The sequence below is a fragment of the Spermophilus citellus genome (assembly GCF_964194105.1).
Source record: "Spermophilus citellus genome assembly, chromosome: 7".
Lineage (NCBI taxonomy): Eukaryota > Metazoa > Chordata > Mammalia > Rodentia > Sciuridae > Spermophilus > Spermophilus citellus.
Window position 1 is genome coordinate 151078258 of NC_138188.1, and position 20934 is coordinate 151099191.

General features: G+C 37.8%; 1 protein-coding gene across 4 annotated transcripts in view; it reads left to right on the forward strand.

The window, feature by feature from the left end:
* Positions 1-14038, forward strand: part of MAP3K7CL (MAP3K7 C-terminal like) — a 41507-nt gene extending 27469 nt beyond the window's left edge. For all 4 annotated transcript variants that reach the window (XM_081302461.1, XM_081302460.1, XM_081302462.1 and 1 more), the window contains 2 exons: positions 293-408; positions 12713-14038. In XM_081302461.1, the coding sequence (XP_081158587.1) occupies positions 293-408; positions 12713-12893 (297 nt within the window). In that variant the 3' untranslated portion in view covers positions 12894-14038. The remainder of the gene's footprint in view (positions 1-292; positions 409-12712) is intronic.
* Positions 14039-20934: the final 6896 nt, after the last annotated feature.

A 20934-nucleotide genomic window follows, 5' to 3' on the forward strand; every position in this document is an offset into this window, starting at 1 on the left:
TAGGAGACATTTTTCCAACAACACATGGCAAGTAATTGAAACGTAATGGGTTTCAGGACTCTGGCTCAGGCCCGAGATGCCCATGAATGTCATTGGAAGATGCACGTGATGACTATCAGTCCACCTTTCTATTTTCAGTCAAATAGAACTCACCAGACTTTGTCTAATGTTGATTTACAATGCTGCTTCATGCAAAAAATCTCCCTCTAAAGAACAGGAGCAGAACTAATTGTTGGTAATGTATTCTGAAGCAAAGAAATGGACTGATTGTTTCTTCTTGTTGTTTGCAAAGCCTCTGCCACCTTGTCATGACTCCGTGGAATCCATGCAGGTGTTCAAACAGCACTGCCAAATAGCAGAAGAATACCATGAGGTCAAAAAAGAAATCGCCCTGCTTGAGGAAAGAAAGTAAGTACTAACCACGCCCCCCAAATACTCATTCTCCTCCAAGCACCTTCTGTTTTGCAAAGGCTGGAGGTGGGTGAGAGGGGAGCAGGTTGTGGGAATGGTCTAGATAAATGGTCCTGCTGTAGCTTGAGTGCTTTACTTCATGGAGTAGCAAAAAGAACAGAGGGGTGCTTTTACTCAAAACTTATTATTTTTTTTAATAAAAGATTTTGGTTCAGGAAATTAAATTGAAAAATTACTACCTAGAGTCGTACTATGTTCTCTGTAAATGTGCCTGAGGCCCTAGAGCGCTTTGGCTTGGAGTGGATTTTAATTAATTTTTAAATGGTAGAGTTTCTACATTAAATGGAGAAGCCACTGGGATAAGTTTTTGGAATAATGGAATAATGCAGATGTATTAGTTGTCCAACTATTTTATAGTCTGAATAAATTTTTGTCTTGATGGCTCTTAATACAATTACAGTTCTGCTATAGGGGATTATTCAGTTCTATTAATTAGAGTATTCTAATTTTGCTCACCTATAACTTTTTGTTTCAGAATCCCCCTTTTTAACTGCACTCAATTCTGCTTACATCTACCCAAGTGACTCCTCATTTTCTTATTTCAAAGCAACAGCTTTAGACTCTTTGACTTTCTACTATTGAACAGTTAGTACTTATACATTTATTAGGGATATTTTTGTCACTACTAAGTGGTGAGTGCCATAAAATCATGGAAAGTTAGATGTTGACCATCTTCAAATTCTGGAAGCCTGGGCAATTATGGCTAAGAAAACCATTGTCCAATGCATGAAACAGAACTCAAACATAGTGTGATTCTTAACTTTTATTTCTTCTTTTCCATCTTACTGGAGTGACACATGATATATATTTATTACTAGATTTTTAAATGAGAGAAAGTGAAATGAATTTTGTTTACAGAAACTTAAATTCTTAGTGCTCTTTTAAGAATCCCCAGAATAGTGGTTAGACAACATGACTTGGTGGTGGAGAATGGACTTGGGGAGCAGACTTCTGTACTTACTCTAAGACCTCATTTAGCTCTTTTTTACTTCCTTGCTCTTCCATGCTTCAAATCTAATATTCTACCTGGACTTTGGTTATATGGGATTAAAAGATGTTATTAAGAAATCAGAACAGGGTACATGTCTGTAATTCCAGCTACTCAGGAACCTGGGCAATTTAGTGAGACCCTGCCTCAAAATAAAAATTTAAAAAGGAGTTAAGGTATAGATCAGTGGTAGAGCACTTGCTTATCATGGGTCCAATCCCCAATACTTACATAAATAAATTAGTAAATAAAATCAGAAATACAACATTTTCTTCATAAATCTGAGGGTTCCTTTTGGTCTGTGAGCTTTGATAAGTTGCCTGGAACACTCAGGTTGCACATTTATATAGTCTGCTTCTTAAAAACAATTTTATAAAAAAAATTAAAGATTATTAGTGATGTAACAAATGTTGCATTCAAAGGAAGACTGCCATAATCAGAAGTGTGTGTGTGTGTGTGTGTGTGTGTGTGTGTGTGTGTGTATGTGAACTGAAGTGGTATGATAGAAAAAACCCCAGATAGTTTTGTCTTTCTTTGTAAATGCTTTAGTTCGAATTTATTGGAATACTTTGTTACTTAAATTAAACCCATGTATGGCATTTTGGGAGCAACACAAGAATCATCCACTAAATTATATGTTCTGCAAGTTTATATTTTTATATATTTATATTTTAAAAAATGATAGAATAATAACATGAGAGTTAGTCATATATGGTCTTTGAAATATAGCCTTACTGCTTGTGTTGGGAAACAGGATAACTTGTGGGTACCACCACAATATTAAAATAAGAAAAGGCATAGTCAACTTCTAGAAAGAAGATGGCTAGCAGACTAGCAGAAGTACTTTATACAACCTTCCAGAAACATAAAGAAGTAGGCTATCCCCTTAGTTAGATAAGCCTGTGTATGCTTCTGCAGAACTCATCTTAAATCCTCCCCAAACCTCTTATCTGATGCTTTCCCTAAACAATGGATGTATCACTAGTTTTCTTCTTCCTCCTCTTCCTCCTCTTCCTCCTTCTCCTCCTTTCTCTTTTTAGTTTTCTTTCTTTGACATAAAGTTTCTCAAATTTTTTTCTGCATTCCCGATTCTACCATCTTGGTTGATGCAATAACTGGTGTTCCTGCCTATGGTTTCTTGTTGCTACAAAGTGACAGCCAGTTTGGGGCCTGGATTTCAAGAGCCACCATAGTCTGCCTACATACAATGTCTACATCCCTCGCTTCAGTGGCATTGGCCTATTCACTTTTCCCAGGTAGGAGGAGGATCCTTCTGCATCTGAGGCCTGTTCACACCATGTTCTTGGCCCCTTTCCTCCTCTGTGGCTGCCCAAATGCTGCCCAGCGTGGCTGAGAGTTCAGCCCATATCCCTGCCCAGCCATCACAGAATGATCAGTACTTTTCCGGAGCAAAAGAAGAGTCGCTAGAATGATTCTTTGGTACTTTTTATGAATCAGTATTATGGATGGCTGTCTGTTTATTTCCTATTTTTCTGACTGTGTATAATTCCCGCAGACATAGATACCCTTTAGCATCTCTTTGTATCCTGGTCATCTGTCATAGACCTGTGTGTGCATAGGGTCAAATATGAGTAAGGTTGATTTGGAGTAGCCAATTATAGGTTATAGTAAAATCCTTTGTGTGCACATACTTTATTTTTAGTTTGTGTAGTCTATATTTAAAATACAGTCAATATCAGCAATAAAGTGTTGCTAAGATAAATTGTTAAATAGGGAAGTCTGGTTATATTTATAAACAAATGAGTCTCATCCTCCAAGAATTATTAGCAGTTGTTGTTTTCAGTTAACACTGTACTGAAGCAGAAATTCATTTTACAGCAAATCTTAACCTCAAGTCTTTGTTTTCAAACAAAGTGAAATGGGCCAGATGGATTTGACCCAAGTAATTAGCTCTTCAGTTTTTTTTTTCTTTTTTGATGATTGATAAGAATTTCTTCCTCATCATTTCATAAAGTGTGGCTGATTATGTTGCCTCCGGTGGTTGGTTAGACCAAAGAAAGATGCTAACTAAAGTAGTTTAAAAGAGAGTTTTTCTTCGTTGGAGTTATTCATACACAGCTTGTAGTTTAAATTTCAGACTGAACTTCTCTCTCATCTCCAGAGGAGGTCTCCCTGGATCAAGTTTGGGAGAATTTGCAGCGGTGAATGAGAAAAGTTGCTATAACTATTATTTTTAATCATGTTATTGCATGGATAAAGAAGTCAAACACTTTTAGTATCATACACTTACCCTAGGATTAATCCAGTTTAAAGAATCATTCCTGGCTTATGAATAGTGAGGCAAGAGAAGCTCATTTCTACTTTTATTAAACTTTTTTTTCTTTTTACTATTAAAAAACCCACAAAAATGAGAACTTTATTAAAATTAAAACATTATCAAGAATTCTGATGTCTTTAAAGAACTCCTGCTATCATTTTTAACCTACTTGTTTCTAGGCCTTTTTGCATGTGAATATATATCTCCACATAATCGCACATAAAATAGTATGCTTTTTTTTAGTACATATTATAAGCATTTTACACAACACATATAGCTTTTTGTGTATGTAATGGAAGCTAATGGAAGTGAGATAAAATATTTGATGGCTTTTAGCTTGTCCAAAGGAGAAATCACTTGTCTGATCTATGTATTTGGTGTTTAGAAGATTGACTTAGAATAACAAACAGAGAGTGACTCTTAGAAAAGTGATTGGCTTCTTTCACTTGTACAGTGTTTTCCAGGTTCACCCATGTTGTGTCATGCATCCATACTTCATTCCGTTTTACTGTTGAACAATATTTCATTGCATAGATGTACATTTTACTTACCCTTTCATCATTTTCTAGAGATTTGGATCATTTGTATTTTTGGGCTATCATGAATCATGTTGTTATAAACATTCATATACAAGAGCATATGTTTTCAATTCCCTCTTGTGCTAGAAGTAGAAATGTTGGGCCATATGATAACTCCACATGTAACCCTTTTGAAAAACTGCCTTGCTGTTTCCAGCGGTTGCTCCATCCTCTGTTCTCACCAGCAGGGTATAAGGGTTCCAATTTCACATCTTTGCCAGGACTCATTGGGCCTTTTTGACATAGCCGTCTAGTGAATGTGAAATGATGTCCCCTTGTGGTTTTAATTCACATTTTCCTGACGGCTCTTTGTGTGCTTGTTGGCCATTTCTATGCTTTCCTGGAGAAATGTCTGCTCAGAGCCTTTGTCCCCTTTTAAGTGGTTAAGTGATCATTTCATTATTCAGCTTAAAGATGTTATGCAATCTCAGTGAGTTCAGGCAAAACATTAGAAGGTGGTTTTATATGTGGTTCCCACAATCATTGCGAGATTTATATTCTCATGTCTTTAAAAAATATGTAACATAATAACTGAGGAAGCAAGGCCTCATCTAGGGGAACAACATCCATATGTATTTCATAAGAAGAGCACAGTCTAAAATTAGCCCTAAAATTGTTTTTAGTCATGGTATTTGATTTTTTTTTCTAAAATTGTCAACAGGAGATTTTAATGTTCAAATAGAACCATTTTATTTCTTTAGGATGTTCCAGAGACAAGAGATTTTTTTTTCACAATACTTTTTTTTTTATTGGTTGTTCACAACATTACAAAGCTCTTGACATATCATATTTCATACATTAGATTCAAGTGGGTTATGAACTCCCAATTTTTACCCCAAATGCAGATTGCAGAATCACGTCGGTTACACATCCACAATTTTACATAATGCCCTATTAGTAACTGTTGTATTCTGCTACCTTTCCTATCCCCTACTATCCCCCCTCCCCTCCCCTCCCATCTTCTCTCTCTACCCCATCTACTGTAATTCATTTCTCTCCTTGTTTATTTTCCCATTCCCCTCACAACCTCTTATATATAATTTTGTATAGCAATGAGGGTCTCCCTTCATTTCCATGCAATTTCCCTTTTCTCTCCCTTTCCCTCCCATCTCATATCTCTGTTTAATGTTAATCTTTTCTTCCTGCTCTTCCTCCCTGCTCTGTTCGTAGTTGCTCTCATTATATCAAAGAAGATATTTGGTATTTGTTTTTTAGGGATTGGCTAGCTTCACTAAGCATAATCTGCTCTAGTGCCATCCATTTCCCTGCAAATTCCATGATTTTGTCATTTTTCAGTGCTGCGTAATGCTCCATTGTGTATAGATGCCACATTTTTTTTTATCCATTCATCTATTGAAGGGCATCTGGGTTGGTTCCACAGTCTAGCTATTGTGAATTGTGCTGCTATGAACATCGATGTGGCAGTATCCCTGTAGCATGCTCTTTTAAGGTTTTCAGGGAATAGTCCGAGAAGGGCAATAGCAGGGTCAAATGGTGGTTCCATTCCCAGCTTTCCCAGGAATCTCCAAACTGCTTTCCAAATTGGCCGCACCAATTTGCAGTCCCACCAGCAATGTACAAGTGTACCCTTTTCTCCACATCCTCGCCAGCACTCATTGTTGTTTGACTTCATAATGGCTGCCAATCTTACTGGAGTGAGATGGTATCTTAGGGTGGTTTTGATTTGCATTTCTCTGACTGCTAGAGATGGAGAGCATTTTTTCATGTACTTGTTGATTGATTGTATATCCTCCTCTGAGAAGTGTCTGTTCAGGTCCTTGGCCCATTTGTTGATTGGGTTATTTGTTATCTTATTGTCTAATTTTTTGAGTTCTTTGTATACTCTGGATATTAGGGCTCTATCTGAAGTGTGAGGAGTAAAAATTTGTTCCCAGGATGTAGGCTCCCTATTTACCTCTCTTATTGTTTCTCTTGCTGAGAAAAAACTTTTTAGTTTAAGTAAGTCCCATTTGTTGATTCTTGTTATTAACTCTGAGACAAGAGATTTTTAAGCTGTGTTCTGGGGAAGAGTCTCAGCTATTAGGAAGGGAGAGGGTGTCAGAAAGGGTATGATATTAGGGTCAACCAGAAGAGTTCCAGTTTTATCTGTTTTATTTTGGAGGATTATTTGTTTGGAAAAAAGACTGCACAGTCTGAAAACACTGAGAACCAAACTTTGCTTTTATACTCCAAACATATTTCTCTTAGATATTTACTCAGCCTCCAGAAATTAGGTTTTTACTGTCGTAAAGAAAGAGTAAGTGGAGCTATTTCTCCACAGGCATTTGCAGGATATATAGAAATGTAGGGTCAAGTGTGTCCTCTCTTTCCTTTGCTGTCTGATGTGGGCATCTGCCTTCTGGGTAAGGTATGGGATGTGAGTTCCTTTCCTAGCAGCGCAGAGACACTCCCAGGACTCACTTGGCTAGTCAGCGTAGAGACACTGCCTAGTTTGCAAAAGGATCTCCTTAAATACACGTTGGGTGAATGACTAGAACAACCGACTGTCTTGGTTCTTTGCTTTGCTTAAGGAGGCAGAGAATTGCCAAATGGATACTTTTATTTTCAGAATGAGTTTTGTGTGAAACCCCTATATCCCAGACTTCATCAGGCTGTGAGATTACACTTTCTCTGAATGCCCCAGCCATGATGATTTGGGCCCTTTATGCCACCTATTCTCATGCTGTTCAGTCTTTTAACTGGAAACTTAATTCTAGTTTAAATTTCTCCACCTAATTGTATGCCTGAAACCAACTCACAGGGACAGAATATTTACATCTCCCTAATGATAGTGCCCCCCCCCCCCCTTCTCTTACTAAGGAAGGAGGCTCCAATCCACTTTCTAGGGAGCAGAGCAAGGAAACTGTTTGCCTTTCATTTCAGTGCTTTCCCAGGACTGACTCTTTTCAGGGTGATGAATGGCAAGCGATTCCATTTTCTTTAGAGTAGTGGTTCCTAACAGGGCAATTCTGCTCCCCTTCCCTGCCCCCAAGACACGGGTAATATCTAGAGTCATTTTTGATTGTAATAAGTTAGAGGGGTATTTTGCTATTGGCATCTCATGAGTAGGAGTCACAGATGCTGCTCAATGTCCAATAAAGCTGCTACATAGCGCCACCCCTAAAACAAACAAGACCCACGATGTCAATTGTGCCAACACGGACAAGTTCTGCTTTGGAGAGTCTCCCTTCCTCCTCCAAGAGTGGAAGGCTGTCCTTTGGTTCCCAGAAGATATTCGTAGATTTGGTCATGCATTATTCATATGCAGGGCTTCAACACTGGAGTCTACACTGAGCTTTAGGAACCTCAGCTTAACGCAATCTGCATACAATGAAGGTGGACTTTCGATCTTTTTTGTCATCTTGAGGCATCTACTCTTTCTCTTATTTATGAATATTTGTACTTGGACATACATCTCTCAAGAGCCACCATCAGTGCATGTAGTCCCAATCTGCGTTTTAAGATAAAAATTGCCCTGTGAAGAAGGTATTATTTTATTATTACCCCACACTCTCCAGTTCACTGGGATCAATTTGGGGTCAATTGGTCTAACATTTCACTTTTTCTAATAAAAGTCCATAGTTAACTTTGAAAGTGCCAATGCCAAGGAAGTGGTCCTTCCAGAATGCAGAAATATTTGTCCCAGTGATGAAATCATGCTTCAGTCTCCTACAGCATAAAGAACGTCCTTAATTTTGAAATTCATTTTCATAAAGTTTTAAAGTTTTCTTTGTTAACACACTCGGGCTTTCCCTTCCCCCATTTGTCTTAGCTACAAAAACCTTTTCCAAGCATGTGGCTGGCTTAGGATGGGGGTGGAAGATTATCTACGGTAGACCCCAAGGTTATGGCTTTTATACCATTGAGCTACATCATTTGGAAAGCCAAATTACAGGTTCTTAACTTCAGAAATAAGATTCCTGTAACTCTAACCAAGAACTCAGAGGCAGAACCATATTCTTGCCAATTTTATATACCGATTTGTTCTTCAGATTATCTATTTATAAGATAGTCTCCATAGCTTGATGTGCCAGGGTTTAATTATGAATCGCTAATGGATAAGCATAAATATGTCTATAGAAATAGGTCCTGGACAGGAGACAACAGATATTTTGACAGTTTTCATTGGATATCTGTGTAATTGCTTATCAAGTACATGAAACTAATTTAGAAACCTATCAATTGAGTCTTTTTGATTCTAGTGAAGTAGAAATTATTATTGACTTTCTTCAATGCAGGAAGATAGAATGAGACAATCTTGATAATTCTTTGTAGTTATAAAATTGGTGATTTTGTGGTTTATTGTATCTACTAGTCAAAACTTTCAACAGATGACTTCAGGAGTTATAAATGAAGTCAGATAAAGACTCAGGAAAATAGTCATGGTTAGACCCAGTATTATCAACTGCCAGACCAGGATTTGAAAGCAAAACTCTATTTCTACCTAAATTATTTGTATGACAATGGTAATTTGAAAGAGGGAAAATAGAACAAAAATAGATTATCTGATTGACAGAGGATTTATAGTATGTGTCTCTCTCTCTCTACTTATATAGGTTTTACTCATTAATTTATTTAAGATAGTTAAAGACCTTTTCTAATCAATAATTATTGATATTGACTGCTTTAAACCCTGCTCAGAGGTACAGAGCTCTAACCATTTAATCAGAAAGATAGGCTTGATTTCTCCCTTTTTCTTATTAGCTCTGTGGCTTTTTAAGTTAATGGAGCATTTTGGGTTTTGTTTCCTGCCCTTTAAAATATAAATTAATCTTCCTATGAGCTACATTTTTCTTAAACTATATTCAGCAAGTGTTTATTGGAAGGCTGTTCTATTCCAAACATCATGAAGGTCAAAGGTCAAAGGTCAAAAGTCAGCAAGAGCCAAGCAAGTTTGTGTATGCATACATAGATGCCCCAGGGTGTCTTCCACTGGCCCTTGACTGGGTGCTTTTTTTTCCAAAACCTGGTTTTGCTCAGTGGGCACTAGATTTGATGCACGAGGCAGTCTACTGGTATAGAAAGAAAATGCTAAAACTTCGATTCCAATTTACTCTTTGTACTTTTTCTGAGATAACTTTATTTTAATTATTTCTTTTTTTTATTAGATATACTTATTTATATTTTAAAACCTTTATTTTTTTATTGGTTGTTCACAACATTACAAAGCTCTTGACAAATCATATTTCATACATTAGAATCAAGTGGGTTATGAACTCCCATTTTTACCCCAAATACAGATTGCAGAATCACATCGGTTACACATCACATTTTTACAAACTGCCATATTAGTGACTGTTGTATTCTGCTACCTTTCCTATCCTCTACTATCCCCCCTCCCCTCCCCTCCCATCTTCTCTCTCTACCCCATCTACTGTAATTCATTTCCCTCCATGTTTGTTATCCCATTCCCCTCATAACCTCTTATATGTAATTTTGTATAACAATGAGGGTCTCCCTCCATTTCCATGTGATTTCCCTTTTTTTCTCCCTTTCCCTCCCACCTCATGTCTCTGTTTAATGTTAATCTTTTCTTCCTGCTCTTCCTCCTATTTTAATTATTTCAAACTTAGAAAAAAGTTTCAGGGACTGAGGAGTGGCAGAATGCTTGCCTGCTATGTGTGAGGCTGTGGGTTTGGTCCTCAGCCTTGAAAAAAAAGTAAAGGAAAAAAACAAAACAAAAAAAAGGTAACAAAAAAGTAGCAAAAAATATACTTTATTAGATTTACCAATTATTAAAAATTTCTGGATTTCCCTAGTTCTACATTATTTTCCTCCCTCAACATGATAGAGATTTTCTTTCTCATTCATTAATATCTAATACTATATTTATATTTGTATATACAACATGCATCTAAATATGTGTATATACGTATGTTTTATGTATATGTATACATATACATATATGCACACATCATCATGCTCCATTGCCCTAAATACATTAGTATTTTATAATAAGAAGGCTGTCCTAATTTAACCATTGTATAATTATTAAAATCAAGAAAGCTAGCATTTATACAGAGCTATTGTTTAATTCATGGTCCATATTCAAACTGCACCAATTTTCCATTAACATCCTGCAGAGATTTTTTTTCCAGAATAGCACATTGAGTTTAGTTGTCAGTTCTCTTTGGTTTCTTTAAAATATGGGGCAGCTCACAGCATTTTTCAAGATACAGGCTGGCAATTTTGTAGAATTTCCTTCACTTTGATGTTGTCTAGTGTTCCTCATGACTATATATAGGTGAATCATTTGTGACAAAAATGCTGTAGAATGGATGCTGTGTCCTTCAACGTGAATATGGCATCTATTTTTTTTTTCATGATATCTATCTCTTCAGTGGGGATGTGAACTTTGGTCATTTGGTTAAAGTGGTCTTCTAGGTGCCTCCTCCTTTTTATTTTCTTTTGCAATTAGTAAGTGATTTGTGGGGAAACATTTTGAGAATATGTTAATGTCTTGTTCCTTGTCAGACTTTTACCCACGAGTTTTAGCACTCAATCTTATTCTGTTACATATCTATATTTGGTTATGCTTTATAATATAATAGCACATATATTATTTATGAATGAATGTACATACATTGAAATAGTCAGGTGTACAGTTTTTCTCTTTTTTGACTAACAGTCTTACATAATAAATGTTTGGAGACCTGAATAAATGAGGTGGTCAGATTATTTTCTAGCTATGGATTATTGGAACATTTCCAGTTGAATTTTTGATCAAGAAATCTCCCTATCTCCCAGTGGCCCTGGGCTTATTTTCCATATAAATTTGAATATTATTGTTTGTCAGTAATATATCAGTTCCTTTATTCTTCCCTTAGACGATGTAGTATCAGATCAGTGTCTGACAATGCAAGAAGAAGGAAGAGAAGCTTTTAGAAATGTGGTCAACAGTGGTGATGACAATACAAATTTGCACACGTTACACAAGGAGGAAGAAATGTGAGGCAAAGAATTCAGTTAGATTCAGTCTAGGTTAAGAGCTAGTCTAGGATAGGATTACCTGACTCCATATGGGAAGTGGAGCTAGTATCCTTTAGGGTTCTCATGATAATTAAATCTGGACATAGACTGTGTTAGCATCTCATTAGGTGTGTTTACATCAATGAATTATTTATAGATATTTACTGAGAATGGAATTTGTTTAAGGTTTTGTCACTACTAAGTTCCCTCCAGTACTCTTAGCCTACTTCCTCAATTCTTAAGTCAGGCCAGCATCAGACCTGTAGATAATGCTCTTTGGTTAATTTGGTCCCTTCCTATCCATGGTTCCATATTAATGGATTCAACTGTGGACCTATGCTATGTAGTTACGGTGTGTGTTTTTCTTGCTATTATTCTCTTTTTCTCTCTCTATTTTTCCCTCTCCCTTCCCCTGCCCCTTGTATTGGGGATTGAACCCAAGGGCACTATAGTATTGAACTACATTAATTTTTTTTTTAATTTTGTGAGCTGGGGCTATAGTTCAATTGGCAGAGTGCTTGCCTTGCATGCACAAGGCCCTGGATTCAACTACCACCAAAATAAATAAATAAAATAAAAATAAATAAATTTTGAGATAGAGTCCCATTAAGCTGCTGAGGCTGACCTTTAACTTGGAATCCTCCTGTCTCAAGCTCCAGAGTAGCTGAGATTTCAGGTATGCATCACCATTGTCATTATTATACTGTTATGCTATATTATAAGTACAATATAACAATATTTACATAGCATATTTTTGTATTATCATGAGTAATCTAAGGATTATTTAATGTATACAGGAGGATATGTGTGTAGATTATATGCAAATAGGACACCATTTTATGTAAGGCACTTGAGAATCAGCAGATTTTGGTGTCCCTGGGTGTTCTGGAACCAGTCCCCCAAGGATACTGATGGATAACTGTGTATTTGTAAGGACCAGCAAAAGGCATAAAAGTAATATCTGCAAGAAAGGAATTGGGATTTTTTTTTAGTTCAAAGAAGGCCAGGGAAATAAAGGAAGATAATGAATGAATTTGGAGGACAAAGACTCAGTAAGAGGCAAACCAGTTCTTCTCCCTACAAGATAACAGACAGAAACTTAATTTATAAAAATTATAAACTGATTTTTTTTCTAAGTTACTTATAATTTTGACAATTTGTTATACCCTTGAAAAGATGAGTGCTTTGGACCATTGAAGGACCTGTGGGGCCTTTTGTATATGTTTAATATATAGGATAGGTCCAGTAGAGTTGAAAAAATAGAAAATGAAATTTTGAAGCTAGAAAAATAAGTCATTGGAGGCAGATGGGTAAAAATTTAGAAGAGCAGAATGGAACATGCCAACTTCCATTGGACTATTATGGGATCATTTGATTTCTTTGCATTGAATTCCATGCTTCTCACGGTCTTGTACCCTGAATCTTCAGAAAGGAGCTCATTGCCAAGCTGGACCAGGCAGAAAAGGAGAAGGTGGATGCTGCTCAGCTGGTTCGGGAATTTGAAGCTTTGACGGAGGAGAATCGGACACTGAAGTTGGCCCAGTCGCAGTGTGTGGAACAACTGGAAAAACTTAGAATACAGTATCAGAAGAGGCAGGGGTCATCCTAACCTAAAGTTACTAAACGTGAGCATCAGTGGTTACTGACCGCTATGTACCCGCTGAAAGATTTTTATTTTAAAGGGATTGGGAGTAAAGTCTATTGCTTCTCTATTATCAACATGGAGAATATCCAGAATGTGTTTCATGCTTGCCAGCTTCTAGCTTGAAAGAAGGGATATTTTAAGTGAGATCATTAATGCAAAGCTATGACCAGTATATATTTTCAGAGATCAGAATTCTTTCCCAAAGATATATAAATACATATATATATATATATATACACACACAAATATATATTTTTTCTTATTTAGGAAGATAAGATGCTACTGTACACCAGGATAGAAAGTGATAAAACTAGAATATTGACTGACCGTACTCAGAATCATGAGCCATGAAACAAATCAGTAAAATACTCACTGTAGTTCCACATCTGTGCATTTTTAAATTTCATGCTTTTACTGGTTCAAGTCTGCTCACATTTTTTTTATTGGTTGTTCACACCATTACAAAGCTCTTGACATTCATATTTCATACATTAGAATCAAGTGGGTTATGAACTCCCATTTTTACCCCAAATACAGATTGCAGAATCACATCGGTAAGTCTGCTCACATTTAAACCGACAGACACTTCTCTGCATATATTTATGTTCAACAGAGTCAGATGTAATCCTTCAGTGATTAATTGTCCTAAGAATAAATGGTTACATATCCTGAAAGCTTTCTCATGAAAATATTAGCAGAAATCAGGTGCTCATTTGCCAGTGCTGACTTGCTGTTGTAGTAAAGAAACAGAAAAGGCTGTATTTTCTTTACTCTGCATTAACACCTGGTAAACAGCTCAGCCTTTGCTTGTGTGTGTTTGTGGGGGGGGGGGGGCTTGAGGGAGGGAATTGGGGAGTGAAAAGATATGCTTCAGACTTTGCTTTGGTGAATTTCCATGAAAACATCAGTGAAATTATGACTATTGCTTTGGATTTAAGGATATGTTTTAGACCAGTAAAAACTAATAGGAATATGTGAGTAAATTCAGAATAAAAATGATTTTCCCCTTGTTCTAGCTATCACCATGTTTTCCCAAATTGATATCTTTGTTATATGTCCATTTCTATTCATGTAACTTCTTTTTAATTAAACATGGAACAAAACTGTCACATTGTCTTTTGCTTATTTCTTAATCCCCTTTATGCTGAAAATTAGGATTGCCTAACGCTGTTTAGAATTTATTTTTGGCTGTATATGCTAAAAAAATTATGTAAAGTACCCTTTCTTGGAAAACCTGTGGTTTTTCATGCAAATAACTCAGCTCCAAAACTGATTATGATGTACTTGTGTCTTGAGGTATTTGCCCACAAAACATAAAGAATAGTTTATTTAAATAATAAAATGACCTTGGATAGATCAGTGGTTCTCACCTGGGAATGCCCCCAAGGGACATTTGGAATGTCTGGAGACATTTTCTTTTGTTGTTGCCACAGATGAGAGGGAGGGTGCCCTGGAAGCTAGAGATCAAGGGTGCAGCTAAACACCCTAACAAAGTACAAAGAATAGTGTGGCCCAAAATGTCAATAGCACCAAGATTGATGCACCCAGGGGCAGACTAATCACTGGGAATTTGGGGTAATGCTAAGCGGGAAGCATATTGCAGGGTCATGGGTTTCTTGCCTTGGTATGCGGAGTCTCTGTTATGGTTTGGATATGAAGTGTCTCCCCAAAATTCCTGTGTTCATGCAAAAATGTTCCGAGATGAAATGATTGGATTGTGAAGCTGTAACCCAATCAGTCCTTCCTAGTTTGCATGGACTGATTGGGAGGTAACTGTAGGCAGGTGGGATGTGGCTGGAGGAGGTAGGTCACTGAGGGTGTGCCCTGGAAGGGTGCCTCTTCCCTGCAGTCCCTCCCCGCTTCTCATTCTTTCTGCTTCCTGTTGCCATGAGGGAAACAGCGTCCCTCCACTACGATGTGCTGCCTCATCTTGAGCTCAGTCTTCTACTGACTAAGACCTCTGAAACCATGAGCCCCAAGTAAACTTTCTCTTCTTTAATTTGTTCTTGTTAGGTCTTTTGGTCAATGTGATGCAAAGCTGACTGAAATAAATAGTCTCTGAAGCCTTTAAGCATCTTTAGCTTAAGTTTCCTTATTTGTAAAATGAAACTTTTCGGCAGATCTCAAAGTTTTAATGCCATGTGAATCTATTTATCTTTATGCCGCTTTAACATTTGACCACAGGTGAGAATCCCTGTGATCCTAGCAGAACCTTCTCTTCTTTGAGTGACTCTGTGGCTTTATGTATAACATAAAGGAGATGTTGTTCACTAAGTTTATACAAATCCTGGGTTAATGAAATGACAGGAAGCAGAGTAACTTATCTTTTCAATATAGGGATTTGTTTTTGGTCACTGCTCATCCGAAGAGCATATATTTGTAGAATGCACACAGCTACAGTACAGCCTTCTTTAGAAATAGGGGGTAGAGAAATGTAGTTCCAAAATCTCTTTGGTCTTCCACAATGAAAATAATTTAATAGGGTGGAAGTATTGGAATTCCACTGATATTATACTGAGGAATCACCAAGTAAATAGTTTTTATATCTTTGCCTGTCCCCCACCTGAGGTTTTACATGTTTCCAAAAGACAGACATTTGTCACTCAAAAGCAAGCATTTCCCTGAGTGCATGTGTTTCCAGCAGGTTTTTATCCACTAAAACCCTGAACATCATGCATTTTATGGCAAGTCAGAGAAATCCAAAGGCAGAATTTCTTATATTATCAGTCTCATCATTTCATTCATTTGATGGGTTTCCAGCAATTTTATTTACCACTGAACATTATTTATATAATACAGATCATTTAAGCTTTTTCCATCTTTAGGAATGGGGCTGTAGCTCAGTAGAGCTACTTGCCTAGCATCAAAAGACTCTGGGTCTGATCCCCAGCACTGCCAAAAAATAAAAATAAAAAAATTATTGGCAAACATATTTACAATATTTTTTGGTATGAACAGTAATGATAATGTATATAGAGCATTAAAAATCAACACACATCATTATCCAAAGTACATGTATGAAGACATGAATTGGGTGTCAACATACTTTATATACACACAGAGATATGAAAAAATTGTGGTATATATGTGTAATAAGAATTGCAATGCAAAAAAACAAATCAGCACAGAGTTCCTAGCAGTATTAAGGTGAAGGCACTTGCTTTAGTGCTAGAATTTTAGGCAAACACTTAACTTATATTCTGCAATTGATTTACTAAAGAATCTGCTATTTGTGTGGACCTGAAAAGAATGTCCTTATGTGAGGCAAACAGTCAAACTGTAAGCATTGGCATTGGCAGAGCATGTTTCTTTATGTTACTCCTTTAGCAGGACTTGGATGTATTAGTAATTCAGTACAAATAAGCAAGTGAAAGGGACCTGGAATTCAAATTCAATTCACCAAAAAAAATATTATATACTTATCATACTTATCAAGGACAGGGCAGAGCAATAGCAATAGAGGTTGCAAAAATGAATGACATAAAGACTTGAAGATAACCAGTCTAGCTACAGTGTTTGGGATAGATTGTACTAAATAGGGAATATACCCTTTAGGATTATAGGAGTCTAGTACGAGCATGTGTAAGAGTCTTGGAGTGGTAGCAATTAAAATGGACTAACAGACTAAAAGGAATGGGAAATAGTTAAGATGAATTAGAATCCACCTGGCTTGTAATGAATTGCATCTGTGCGTTAAGAATGGAAGATGAAGAAACATAACATTTAAAATGAACCCCCATCTGTGCCCCTCTAGACCAGGTGCTATATATGAGTGTATCGTTTAATTCTTATAACAACCTACCAGGTAGCTGTAATTACACCCCCACCCCTGAAACCAGGAACTGAGGTTATAACTGGTACAAAGTCCCCAGCTCTGGGATTCAAACACAAAGGTTTGTTGATTGGTTGGTTGGCTGGTTAGTTCGTTCATTCATTCATTCCTCCAATACTTACTGAATGCTCATGCCCCCCTAAGCTTCCTGGAAGGGACAAGGGATGCAAAAGAAAACAGTAAAAACAGGGGTCCTATTCCTAGTAAGGAAGGTGGACATTTACCTAAACACTTACATAGGTAGTTTTAAAATATATCCAAAAATTCTCTGAAAAGGTGGAGACTAATTTCTCTTCCCTTTAGTGTGAATCAGACTTAAGGATGTGTTTCTAGAAAATGGAGGCAAACAGAAGAGCCTGGCAGAAGAGCCTGGTAAGAGTAGGTCATCGAAGACATTGGAGCTTCCTTCTCAGCTGCTCTCTTGGATCCGTGCTCTGGGGTGAGCCAGGTGCCGTGTTGGGAAGAGACTCAAGTGAGGCCATGGAGAGGCCCATGGGTAAGGAACGGACACCTTTGGCCCACAGTCATGTGAGTGAACTTGGAAACAGATTCCTCCAGCCCCAGGTGAGACTTCGAGTGGCTGCAGGCTGGCCGACATCTGGAGTGGAACCTAATGGAAAATTCTGAGACAGAATCACCCTGCTAAATTGCCCTCGGTTCCTGATTCTCAGGAACTTTGAGACAATAAATGTCTGCTGTTTTATGCCATTAAGTTTTGGTGTGATTTTTTAATGTAGCCATAGATAATAAATATGCCAAATAAATGGGGTAAGTGCCAAACAGGAAAAACAACAACAAACTATAGTTTATGAATGCACACAAAAACGGGAATCTGAAAGGAGGAGTCTGAGATGGTTTTCATAATGTAGTGACTAAGGAGATAAGATTCAATGGATAAGTAAGAGCTGCAGACACAAAGAAGGCAGGTGGAGGAAGAGGGTCTAGACTATGGAATCAGGTGCAAAGGCCCTGTGGCACAGTCAGACTTGAAGGTAGGCCAGTATACTGAGCATGAAGAGGTGGGAAGAATATGGTACATGATGAAGTTGTAAAGTAAGGCAGAAACTTGAAGATCACATGAAGATCTGTGGCCTTAATCCTAAAAGCAAAGACAAGAGAATTGTAAACATGTTATAGGGGTAACAATTTATTTGCTAATATGTTTTAAGAATTTTCTTTTGTAAGATGCCTCATTTTAAGTTGCTTAGAGTGCTACATCAGGTTTATACTACACATTTTTAGATGGGTGGATATATGGACAGATAGGGTTATTATGTACCTTATGTAGAGTCATAGTGAATATTTTTCTCTTTAGAGAACAAATAAGCCCAGGCTATAAAGTAGCCTGGCAGAATAAAAAGCAAGTCGATATCTGTTCTTACTATTAATATATTTAATTTGGTGACACCAATAGTCCAGCTGTTTATGAAAGATTTCTATAATCTCCTGTTTTCTAATCCTTAGCTCATGTTTCAAAGGTGCCAAACTCAGAGCATTCTTAAACAGTTGGAACTTAATTATTTAAAACAACATTTTCACTTTCACTGTTTTTCACTTTATTTTTTATTGATGCATTATGCATCATTTTTTATTGATGCATTATACATCGTAGTGGGTTCATTGTGATATATGTGCACATACCATCACTGCTAGTTTAAAAAAATGAGAGCCAAATAATAATAATAATAAATAAATAAATAAGTAAAAGAGTGAAAGTAATCAGAGCTGGGAAAGCAAATCACATCAAATGCAAGTACAGAAATTTATAAAGGTAAATAGATTAAATAACTCACAGAGCCGAGAGCATCGTCCTTTAGATTCTCTGAATACACTCCAGTTCCAACATTCTATCTTCACTAACTGGCATCGTGGTCTTCTATTTCTCATACTTACAATCAAATTCTCCCTGGAAGAAAAACTTATTGTACTTTTGAGAGTTTTCAGACATCGTGTCACAATCACATCCATCTATTTTGCTCTCTGAAACTGCAAGCGTCTGTGTTGGGCACACACACACACTTCCCAGGCAGCTCTGGAGGCAGAGAGATGAAAAGGAGAGGCTTTTACAAGCGTGAACTATTGAGGCTGTGATAATGACCTTGAGGTGATGGGATGGGCTGAGTCACACAAGCTGGAAAACAAACTTTCTTTCTTTCTTTCTTTTTTTTTCCCTCTAAGGAGTTGGGCTTTTAAAATCTTTTTATTGGCTGTTTATAGACTGAGGAGTTGAGCAGCATTGTGAGCATCAAGACTGAGTCATTGTGTGTGAAGGAAAAGCTATGTTTTTCCACAGCCAAGAAAGAAGGAATTTGCGACTGTCAATGACTAGAGTCTGCTTTATCTGCCAGGGAACATGTCTAGGCAGGGGCTGTTTTCTCAGGTCAGAGTCCTGAGAAGGGAGAGATAAAGCAGTTGTAGGACAGAGTGAAGTTACATGTGAGACCGCCCCCTCAGCTCCTGAGGCCCACTCATTTCTCATAAATGGAGTAAGTGCTGAATAAGCTGACTTCCCCCATCATTCCTGTAAATAAGGATATGACTCACAAACCCTGCAATCTCCAAAATGCCATAGATACTATGATGATTTGATTATTTAAAAATAACTGAGGAGAAAAAAAAAAAAGGAGAACTCGGTCATGGGTAAGTTGGGGGTGGTTTTGTTTGTTTTGTTTTTCATTTGAATTGCATTGTGTCTAAACCTAAGTGTTCTGAGAACATCTAGTTTGCCCAACAAAATGTTAGGGATTTATTGATTCTGGAAACTAATGACATAAATGTTCTGGTTGAATGTCAGATCCCAGGTCAGAAACAAAAGACTCACCACCCCCAAGTCACTGTGGTCTATTGGCAGTTCTCAATGTGGTCCTATGTTTTGAGGACTGACAGCATGACTCGAATCTGCCTCCAAGCTGTTGCACAACTATTTCAAAATAAATGCAGATATGTAGGGTGATAATGATAATTAGTAGTGGGGGTGATATCAACAATTTATGTCAAGCCCTCTAGAGCATTTGCTGATCTCCAGCAAGCTGATCCAGAAAGAGGGAACAAAGGATCCCTTTATTGTTAGGCAGGTACTGAAGCTCGGGACGCAGGACTTTCTGGCAAAACCAGGCACAGAAATGAGATTTAGGACTAAGTGTTGGACAGGGACTTTCTGTTTACCATGTATCTCAGTCTAATCCTACAAAAGTCAGGGTCTTGGTGGGGAAGAGAAACACACTCAAAAAGGGGTGACTCAGAACTCAACAAAGGGGCCGATTACTAAGTTGGGAGCAGAATAAAGGGAAATCAGTAGGGCTGTAAAGGCCTTGGGGCTGGCCACCTCAGGAAAGCCAAGGGCAGGCACAAGAGGAGAAGCATTAGGACCTGGACTGGGCTGTGACTACGGGGGAGGGACCCCAGCCCACCCCTGCCCTGACTGTCCTTGGGGACAGCCCTTTGGTGGGGAGCAGCTTGCTTTCTCTTGGCCAAGCCTTCCCAGAAAGCAAGAGGATAAACGCCTTGCACCCTCTCTCCTTCTGTCCCCTCATCTTCTTCTGGTGGTTCCACGGCCGACTAGAAGCAAGAGACAGGAGTGTTGCTGTGATCCATACCACCAGGCCTCGGGGCACTGAGAGGATGGGAAAGAGAGTGGACAGTGGATCTTCGGGGGTACATGGAAACTCTCCAGCACAGACTGATGAGCTAAAGAGATGGACATGCTACACTAGCAAGCAGAGGTTGGCCTGTCTTGTAGTTTTAATCCTGTGACACCCTAGCAGTACAGCTCCATTAAATGTCTGGAAGCCTGAGCCAGAAGGACAAGCAGTGACTCTTCCTTCAGGATGAACCCAGGGTACAGTTGCCTAAGAAAATACAGCATACCCATTGAAAAACTGAATTTCAGAAATCAGATAAACAAGGAAAAATTTTTAGTATAAGGATGTCCCAAAGATTGAAAGGGCTATACTTACCCATTAAAAAAAAAATGTCATTCATCGGCAGTCAATTTTAACTGAGCATGTTGTATGTTTGTAAATACAGGCAACCCTAATTAGGGGGCTGGTTTGGAGAAGGTTCTGGAAGTGTACCCTTGTAATAGCTCACCCCTCCAACCTGGTGCTCCATTAATGTATGCTTAGAAGAGAAAATGACCTGGAAGTAGAATATGTTAAGGCATCTGTGAAACCA